Source organism: Amblyraja radiata, chromosome 29 (genome assembly GCF_010909765.2).
Source record: "Amblyraja radiata isolate CabotCenter1 chromosome 29, sAmbRad1.1.pri, whole genome shotgun sequence".
Classification (NCBI taxonomy): Eukaryota; Metazoa; Chordata; class Chondrichthyes; order Rajiformes; family Rajidae; genus Amblyraja; species Amblyraja radiata.
The window spans coordinates 1142812-1153692 of NC_045984.1; the positions used below are offsets into that span (position 1 = coordinate 1142812).

General features: G+C 43.4%; 1 protein-coding gene across 1 annotated transcript; it reads right to left on the reverse strand.

Moving 5' to 3' along the window:
* Nucleotides 1-1299: 1299 nt before the first annotated feature.
* LOC116989704 (histone H4-like) lies at nucleotides 1300-1611 on the reverse strand. Its single transcript, XM_033047300.1, has one exon. It carries the CDS (start codon nucleotides 1609-1611, stop codon nucleotides 1300-1302), a length of 312 nt encoding a protein of 103 aa, XP_032903191.1.
* Between the last annotated feature and the right edge of the window lie 9270 nt (nucleotides 1612-10881).

Here is a 10881-nt window from a genome sequence, read left to right on the forward strand (position 1 = left end):
AGAGGGTGTTTCGGGGCATGAAGGGAAACATTGACTTGGTAACGTGTTTTCTAAATTCTCCAGAGCCCCGGTTCCCAGGATCTATTTGCCTTTACATGGGAGGGATGGCAGTACAACTTTTGTCGCCACCATATGAGTACATACACAAAGCCACCCTGTGTCATGTTATTATTGCCAGGGATCTTGGACTCCACCGTCTCCATGTCCCAGTATATAGATGATGAGTAGTCGTAGGCTCCTAGCGAGGAGGTGGTGGCCGAGGCCTTGGATACATTGATGACACGGCTCAAGAGGCGCGGGAGTCTTCTTGGTTACTGGCGACAGCATAACCCCAACCTCACTATGATCTTAAAACCTCTATTCAAGGTATCCTGGAAAATGACCACCTGCGGTGGGGATCTGACCAGCCGGCGGCGTTCGAGACTGCCACAGTAGCGGCGAAGTCCTGGCGCTCCGTCAACGGGGTCCCTTATGAATTGCAGGTCTCGGCAACACCAAAAGTGGCCGAGTGAAGCCTTTGGCAGATGATGAAGGGTAGGCAAGTCCCCATAGGGTTTTATACCAAGACCCTGCCGGACGCAGCTGTCCAGTACACACCCTTCGAGCGGCAATTATTGGCCTGCTATTGGGCCCTCCTGGCCACAGATCATCAGACCACCTCCTCGACTGTAATAATGAGGCGACACCTGCCCATTATGCAGTGGGTTAAATCCGAGAATGTCACACATAAGGAGAACCAAGCCCAACGCAGTCCATTGTGAAATGGAAATGGTATATTTCCGATAGGGCAGAGAAGGGGTCCGATGAGGTGAGTCATCTGCATGAGCAGGTTATGGTCCTCCCTGCATATAAAACGGGGGTGATGCAGGAGGATGTTCCATTGGAACCCTCTCCCCTTCACATGAGGTAAGCCTTATGAGTTGACTTCAGATGAAGAACAACACGCGTGTTTCATGGACGGCTTGCAGCCGATGGAAGGGTGGTAAACAATGTTGGAAGGCTGCGGCCCTGCACCCACACTCTGGTGAAATCCTTCAGGCAGAGAGGGGAGATCTTGTCAACTGGCTGAGTTGGTGGCCGTCACCCTGCCCCTTAAACACACAGCGGGGCTGGTACGGATTTATATTCATGGGCAGTGGTGAATGGGATGGCTGTCTGGACGCTGAATAGATAATTTTCATGTTGTAGATTTACCACGCGTAGAAGTGTTTCCTGTTCAAAGCAGTGATCGATCTTTTAGAATGATGTGGTGGTTCTTAAAAGAACCTTTCGTTTTCTAATTACGTCTCAATTTATATTTTAGCCCCCAAACCCATACAAGGTGCGTCCCTGGCGTTTCAATGCATACACTACGTCCATGGCTATTACTGTCTTGCGTTTCGCATGTTCCGTGTAGGTTACTGAATCCCGGATGACATTCTCAAGGAAAACCTTCAAAACGCCGCGCACTTCCTCGTAGATAAGGCCAGAAATACGTTTGACGCCACCTCGGCGAGCCAAACGACGTATAGCAGGTTTGGTAATACCTTGGATGTTGTCACGAAGAACCTTACGGTGCCGCTTTGCACCACCCTTGCCCAACCCTTTCCCACCTTTCCCTCTACCTGTCATATCGCCAAATCGCCGGTTCACAAGTGAAAATACATGGGTTCCTCGACTCGTTCTTATGCTGGTTGGGCGGACCTGGGTGAAGAACAAGAAACGCGAACGAGTACATATCACGTGTCTCATCTTTTGGCGCAATCCAGTCACTGCCGACATCAAGTGAAATTAAATAAACACTGCTCTTCCTCAGTGGAAAATGTTGCGTATGTTTGTCAATTATCTTGCAATTTGTGCCATTTTATGAATAATTGCGAAAGCAGAGTCGTTTTTTATGGGAAATTATTTTTTTAAAGCGTTGGATTTTATAGCAGGGAAACGAGTAATGTGAGGGAAACGATTATTACTTCGGAATGTGATAAAGTTCTCTACTCCTAATTTTAACCCTAAAATTACTTTAGTTACTATGGAACCATGGTTGATATAAGGAAACGCATTGACGATTGGATTTACACTCTCGTCCCCACTCAAAACTGTTCGTCTAAACTTTCAAATGGAAAGAACGTGTTTGCAATTTCAATTTCGAAGGGCATTAGAGTGCATTTATGCACGTTAAACCCTCCTCAACCGTAAAACGGACTGTCCATAAGACATCTCCTTAGCCATCGTGTTTTTCCCCCATGTTAGAAAAAAAACTGAGCAGCACTGTCACTAAATTTTGAGATTTTAAAAATCACGTCTGCAATTTATCCCATCAGATAAAGCATAAAAATGAGTTTAATTTGACACCTAATTCACTTTCATATCTTCAGTATTAAAAAAGTTATAGCAATTTTCATACTCGGAAATTGGCATCTTGTTCCCTATTGGTTTTCCATTGACTTAACACAAAAGCTGTGATCTAGGACAGTCAAAAGCCCATAACTTTCTTAAAAATTAAGAGAACTGAATGAAATTGTCAGTTATTATAGATTAAAGTATTCTGAAACAAATATAAAACAATTTACTTGGATGACCTGAAATTAAAGCATGTAATTAGTTAATTACCTAATTATAGCTAATTACAAAATTGACCGTTGTGACGGAAATAGTGATAAACACCCAGACTGCCTTGGAAATTAAAAAATGTGATATTCTCAAGATCAGATCTATAATATTATTGTATAATATGCTGTAAGTCCATAACAGATAGGTAAATAAATTACAATTTCTAGAAATAGGCCAAGTCTTTATGGAGAAGATCAGTTGCTAGCTGGTACATTGGCACATCATAATCAGTAGTATCATCATACTCCTCAGATTGTAACCAATAAGCAACTCTGTACACCTTGTTTTTCCTCAACCTTTCAATTTTGGCATTGTAAACTACAAGTTTTTGCTCCTCAAACCACGCATGGCATGCCTTTCTGCCCACTACTTTCCCATTAAGAATGTCTTATGGATTCCATTTCTTAAGAAAAGGATACATTTTTTAAATAGCCTAAGTATCCAAATAACAAACTAGTCACATTCACACAAGAATTCACAATATTACATGATTTTTAAATCTCACTGTCATGAATTTATATGCCAGATGGAAGGAATTTAATGTTTAATTCCCATAAATTAATCCAGAAACACCCACTCAAAATATAATCAAAATCCTTGTAATTTGCGCAATACATGTGACTCAAACGTTTGTGAATATTTAGCTTAAAAATAATGATAATGAAGAGAGAATAACACAAAATATACACAATTTAGATGGCTTATGACATGATTTTCCAAAATAAATGGGCATTTTAATCATCTTGCTAGTGGGTTTTTCTGGAACGCGATCGATTGGAACGTTGCATTTGCGGTGAATTTGAACTCCATATTGGCAGGAAAAACCATCAGGCCCAGGGGATTTATCATCCTTCAGTCACATTAGCCTACCTAATACTATTTCTCGCCTAATGAAAATGTCTTTCAGTTCCTCTATCCCCTTAGATCCTCTGTCCTCCGGTACATCTGGGAGATTGTTTGTGTCTTCCTTAGTGAAGACAGATTCGAAGTACCTATTCAACTCTTCTGCCATTTCCTTGTTGCCCATAATAATTTCTCCCGTGTCTGCCTTCAAGGGACCTACATTTTACTTTGCTACTCTTTTTCCCTTAACATATCTAAATAAACTTTTACTGTCCTTCTTTATATTCCTGGCCAGCTTCCCTTCATACTTCATCTTTTCAGCTCGTATTGCCCATTTTGGTTCCTTCTGTTGTCCTATGAAAGTTTCCCAATACTCTGGCTTCCGGCTATTTTTTATTTTTCATCGATGAGAAAAATCCTCTTGTCCTGCGCAGCGGAGGGGGACTCTTAGTAAGATGGCCAAAAATCACAGCCGTAAGTTGCAGCGGTTTTTCTAAAATCAATATACAGAACAAGAGGAAGTGGTCAAGATCAGACTTTTAGTAATATAGACTAGACTAAGTGAGACCTGTTGGGTCCCATGCTCACATGGGAGGGCAGGTCCCCCAATGCAACATTCCACCTCTCCACCAATTCCAATATTGGTGGCCAGTGGGGGAGGGGTCTTTCTGCAGTGCTAGTATAATAACCATATAACAATTAAAGCACGGAAACAGGCCATCTCGGCCCTTCTAATCCGTGCCGAACACTTACTCTCACCTAGTCCCTTCTACCTGCACTCAGATCATAACCCTCCATTCCTTTGCGTTGGGGGAGCAAACCCAACGGGTCTGCACTTGTCTAGTTCCTTATAATCTAAATTAGAATATCCAATTAAGTTTCGCCTCAGTAATTGAATCTTAATTTTTACCCTTATTTTTATTTTACTACTCTCAGGGCGGGATCTTTCATGGGGAATTGATCAAATCAATTATTGGAGAGCTTAAGACACACAATGAACAAAAATACCTGAACAGAGCATTGTAATAATCCAATGAATCCATAGATTCAATATTTGTTAGTGAAGTGAATCCGCCGGTCTATAACACGAACATTCAATCAATCATACAATAAGCATTTTTACCAGAATTTCTGCGTCATGGAAACCAACATGAGTTTTTGTTCAGAGGAAAATAAACCCATAGAAAATGTGTCTTTGGGGGTTGGTAATCTATTTATTTATTTATCTATTTATGCGTCTATTTATTTATTTATCTGCCCGTCTATTTATTTATGTATTTATTTATGTTATTATTATTTTTAATATAAAATGGTTTATTGTGGTAGCCACGCAGAAACAACATCCTTGATTGGGAGAATGCAAAGCATGGGATCATAATTAAGATGAGTTTTTTTTAATCTTTTCTTTTTAATTAAAATTTTTTATAGAATATTTTAAAAGATGGAACTGAGAAGAAAGGTCTATAAACTAATAGAAAGGAAGGGATAAAAAAAAAGGAAAAACAAAACCAAGGAAAACAAACAAACAAAATTACCAATAACAGTTTTGGAGATAGGTCCGTAGATTATGAGGCGTAGTTATTCATCCAATCCTGAGCTTAGGTTTCAGTCCAGTTTCTGTGTTGAACCAATATACATCTTTTTATTTATTTTTCTTTTTATTAGAAGCAAACATATTGTTGAGTATGTAATAGAAGTGGTGTTACCTGCCACAAATTTAAAGGGGGAGGAGTGTTAGGTATCCCCAGGGCCAGATAGGCTGCATCCCAGAGTACTTAAGGAAGTTGCCCCAGAAATAGTGGATGCATTAGTGATATTTTTTTAAACTCTTTAGATTCTGGAGTAGTTCCTGAGGATTGGAGGGTAGCTAATGTAACCCCACTTTTTAAAAAGGAAGGGAGAGAGAAAACGGGGAATTACAGACCAGTTAGTCTAACGTCGGTAGTGGGGAAACTGCTAGAATCAGTTATTAAAGATGGGATAGCAGCACAATTGGAAAGTGGTGAAATCATTGGACAAAGTCAGCATGGATTTATGAAAGGTAAATCATGTCTGACGAATCTTATAGAATTTTTCGAGGATGTAACTAGTAGAGTGGATAAGGGAGAACCAGTGGATGTGTTATATCTGGACTTTCAGAAGGCTTTCGACAAGGTCCCACATAAGAGATTAGTATACAAACTTAAAGCACACGGTATTGGGGGTTCAGTATTGATGTGGATAGAGAACTGGCTGGCAGACAGGAAGCAAAGAGTAGGAGTAAACAGGTCCTTTTCAGATTGGCAGGCAGTGACTAGTGGGGTACCGTAAGGCTCGGTGCTGGGACCCCAGCTATTTACAATATATATTAATGATTTGGACGAGGGAATTGAATGCAACATCTCCAAGTTTGCGGATGACACGAAGCTGGGGGGCAGTGTTAGCTGTGTGGAGGATGCTAGGAAGCTGCAAGGTGACTTAGATAGGCTGGGTGAGTGGGCAAATGCATGGCAGATGCAGTATAATGTGGATAATGTGAGGTTATCCACTTTGGTGGCAAAAACAGGAAAGTAGACTTTTATCTGAATGGTGGCCGATTAGGAAAAGGGGAGATGCAACGAGACCTGGGTGTCATGGTACATCAGTCATTAAAAGTAAGCATGCAGGTGCAGCAGGCAGTGAAGAAGGTGAATGGTATGTTAGCATTCATAGCAAAAGGATTTGAGTATAGGAGCAGGGAGGTTCTACTGCAGTTGTACAGGGTATTGGTGAGACCACACCTGGAGTATTGCGTACAGTTTTGGTCTCCTAATCTGAGGAAAGACATTCTTGCGATAGAGGGAGTACAGAGAAGGTTCACCAGACTGATTCCTGGGATGTCAGGACTTTCATATGAAGAAAGACTGGATAGACTTGGTTTGTACTCGCTAGAATTTAGAAGATTGAGGGGGGATCTTATAGAAACGTACAAAATTCATAAGGGGTTGGACAGGCTAGATGCAGGAAGATTGTTCCCGATGTTGGGGAAGTCCAGAACAAGGGGTCACAGTTTAAGGATAAGTGGGAAATCTTTTAGGACCGAGATGAGGAAAACATTTTTCACACAGAGAGTGGTGAATCTCTGGAATTCTCTGCCACAGAAGGTAGTTGAGGCTAGTTCATTGGCTATATTTAAGAGGGAGTTAGATGTGGCCCTTGTGGCTAAAGGGATCAGGTACGCATGTGCAGGGGAGACTCAAGGTGGCGTCCTGCAGTAAAGAAGCTTGTAAGATCACTCCCGTGTCCGAGTCTTTATGCAAGTCTGTTCAAAGCATCCGAATACACAACAATTGGCGACGAGGATAAAAGAACGAAGATAAGAACAAGGCCAGCAAGAAGAATCGAAAACAAGTTTAAAAATAGAAGTAGTATTTGGAAACAAAGTGGAACAGCACCAAGCCAAATGGTTTTGAATTGGCGCCAAAAAGAAAAAAGGTAGGAACGGGAAGCAATAGCTCAGGGAAGAGCTAGGAAAACAAGCAGGGGCAGTAAGGGTCACCGAGCACGGTGTCAGCTTACCTGGAATGTATCCAGGGCTGTGCAGCCCACAGCCAAGCCCAAGCAGCAGCCACAGACGTCGGGTGGGGGCCTAGTACTGTGAAGGCCACGGACAGGTCTGGAAAAGCCACCGATAAGAGGACCGTGTAGCCCACGGCCAGCCCCAGTAGCAGCCACAGACGTCAGGTGAGGGCCTAGTACCGTGTAGGCCACGGACAGGTCCAGAGAGCCACCGACAGAGGCTGAGTCTTTAGCCCAACCGGGAACAGTCAACCCGGTGGGCGGAAAAAAGCAGAGGAAGCTCGGTCGGGAGCAGAGTCAGCCCGGCCGTGAACAGAAAAGCGGACAGGCCCGCGAGAGAAGCGGAGAGCCATGAAAGCCCAGTCGCAAGGGACGGCCAAGAGTGGAGAAAGCTGAGAGGCACAGTCCAGACACATGGAGCAGCGGGGACCAGCAGCAGAAAAGAGCAGCGACTCACCTTCACCTTCCGCAAGGTGACCACAGGAGCCAGGGACGAGCCGTGCAGCGGGTCCAGTAGCAGCCGGGAGGGCTGTGGAGACAGTGGGCAGGCAAGTCGGCAGAGCAGTGGTGGAGAGGAAGGTCATCAGGTCAGCAGGCAAGCAGGCCAGCAAAGCAGCAACAGCCAGCCCGGGAAGCCAGCAAAAGCCAGCCTGGGAGGCCAGCAACGACGGTGGAGACAGCGAGAGCCAGCAGAGGCAACAGCAACGGCTGAGCCAGCAGCAGCATCGGAGGTCCGGAGTGGCCAGCGGTGTTTAAAAGTAACAGTGAAGCCCCGGGCGGGAGCCAGCTAAAGCAGCAGTGGAAGTCAGGTGAGACCAACAGCAAAAGTACCGGCAGGGACAGCTCGCGAGGTCAAGAATGCACCAGAGTCCACAGCAAAGATACTAGAGCATCTTTGGTCCACAGGCCGCAAACTGGAGCAGTGAAATCCTTCACAATAAAACTGTAATGCATTGTCACAGTAAAAAAAGGACTGTTGGATGTGTAATGCATTGGACTGTTATCAATAATTTAAGTAAATCTATGTGCATAGGAAGAATATGTTTAAAATGTTCTAGTTGCTATGAACAGAAAATGTTGGTTAATAGTATAAATCTGTTATTATAAGATTAAGTAAGAGACAGTGATTGTTGCTAAAGCTAATTAATACAGAATTGTGTTATCCAGGGCAGAAGCCAGTGTTTTGGCTGTACAGGAGATTTGTGTTTTCTTATCTTGAGGTAATCAGTGTTTTGTCTGTACAGGAGCACTAGAATAGGGCACCTGGATAGCAACAGGTAGCATCAAAGATTATAGAGCAGTGCAAGATGCGCCACTGCGAAAAAAGCGTAGTATGACATGGGTATGACACAACGCCATTTTATTGAGCAGCAATTTACAATAATATTAATAAAATTTACAATAATATTATCTAAATATGTGAAGTGATCGATTATATATACCACTTTTCCCTACAACACTGATTACGCCAAAGACGATAGAGCGGATCAATCTTTGGAACAGATTACACCAAAGATACTGGAGGAGCATTGCCCGCTGCCTCGGGAGCGCTGACCATGGGCAGACGCTTGAGGCTCTCCCGCCTACCGCCTTCATCTGGTATCGGGGGGACCGAGAATCAGTCCTGGATCAACTCAGGAGTGCGGGAAAAGTCCTCTTCCCCCAAAGATGCTAGAGGAGCGTCTAGTACCTTTGCTTTTCCCTGCGACCTGATGTAAGTGCAGATTTGATAACTGTGGAGTCCGTCCCCGGTACCAAAGATGTCGCTTTTGGCATAAACAAATGGCGGCCATGAAGTTCCGTTACGTACTACACGTCAGCCCATTGGATTTCGGAGGAGTGGTCTATCTTGCTCTGCTCTATAATCTTTGGGTAGCATGGCTATTCAATGGATAGGAAAGTTGTCCCGGTTAGATTCTGGGTGTAATTTTGAGAAATGGACTGAAGTCTTGGAGGCTTCATTCATTTACAGTGTTATCACTGCAAAGGAGAAGAAGAGAGATTGGTTCATAGTGGGACAGGAAGAGATAGTGGCTTAGGAAGAGATGGTTATCATACCTTACGTACGTTACTGCTGCCAGCAAAGCCCACAGAGAAAACGTACGAGGAGTGTAAGGAGGTATTAATGGCTCATTTCTCGCCAAAACCTCCAAGGGCATCCAGAGGCAAGGCTGAACTAAAGAGGGTTAGGAGTCCCTCAAAGGACAAGGTCAAATGCAAGAGGACCAAGGTCAAATGCAAAAGGACAAAGGTCAAGTGCAAAAGGACAAAGGTCATGCCCAAAGGGACAAAGGTCACGTGCAAAGGGACAAAGCTCAAGTGCAAAGGGACAAAGGTCAAGTGCAAAGGGACCAAGGTCAAGTGCAAAGGGACCAAGGTCAAGTGCAAAGGGACCAAGGTCACGTGCAAAGGGGCCAAGGTCAAGTGCAAAGGGACCAAAGTCAAGTGCAAAAGGACAAGGGTCAAGTGCCAAGGGACAAAGGTCAAGTGCAAAAGGACAAAGGTAAAGTGCAAAAGGACAAAGGTCAAGTGCAAAATGACAAAGGTCAAGTGCAAAAGGACAAAGGTCAAGTGCAAAAGGACCAAGGTCAAGTGCAAAGGGACCATGCCAAAGGGAAAAGGCAAAGGAAAAGAAGTAAAAGGCAAAGGGAAATTGCCATCCAAAGAGCAACCCTAGCTATTCAAGCTGCATTCAGGGGTATGAAGGTACGGAGAGAGAACCGGAACAAACAGAAGGCAGCAACGGTAATACAAGCAGCATTTAGAATGCATAGAGTATACCGTCAATACAAGGCAATGAGAAGGGCAGCTATAATAGTGCAAACCCATTATAGGGCACACTTTCAAATGGTAAGTGATCGCAAAACTTACATGAAGGTACGCAGCAGCGTTGAGCTGCTTCAGGCTGCCTACCGAGGAATGCTTGTTCGAAAACAATTGCAGGGCATGCACAAATCTGCCAAGGTCATACAGACTTATTATCAGATGCATAAACAGTGTCAGTATTTTAAGAAACTACGCTGGTCTGCCATTGCTGTACAACAACGATACCGAGCTTGCCAGATGAGAAATGTCCATGTAAGACAGTATAATAGTTTGAGAAAAGCAATGGTTTGTATTCAGGCCTTATACCGCGGGATCAAAGCCAGAGTATTGGTTGAGAAAATCAAGGCAGTATGCCATATTAAGTCATTCATAAGAATGTGCATTACAAGAAAGCATTTCTTGATGCAAAAGGCGGCTGTAGTCACTCTGCAAGCAGCATATTGTGATTACCGATTACGGGTACGCTACAAAGCAGTGCGTCAAGCAGTCATTTCACCCCAGAGATGGTACAAAGCATGCAAAATAGGGCATTCCCAGTTTGTGCAATATCAGTCAATGAGGGATGCAACTATTACCATTCAGACTGCCTACAAGAGTATGGTGGTTAGGCAGTGGGTTAAGCAAAAGAGAGCTCCTGTAAAAGTGCAGTCAGTACTCCATATGAGTTGGTATAGGGAAGACTTAAAAAGACAAATAAAGGCACAACAGAAAAGGCTGAAATAATACAAAAGGTTTAAACAATATAGGAACGACTTCCTCAAATGGAAAGATACAACAAGTGTAGTGCAGTCTCACTACCGTGCTTATGAAGCAAGAAAACTAAGCAGAGCACAAATCAAAGCCAGTGTTGTAGTGAAAAAACAATATAGATCTTACTTGATGAAGACCCAGAGATGTGACTTAAGTGGACAAGTAGATGAACTACAGAAAAAGCTTAAACTATACAAAAAGCTTAAACGATATAGGAAAGCCAGTGTTGCATTGCAAAGACAATATAGATCCTACTTCTTGATAAAGAACCAGAAAGGTGACTCAAGAAGACGAGTAGATGAACAACAGAAAAGGCTTGAACGATGCAAGGAAAGG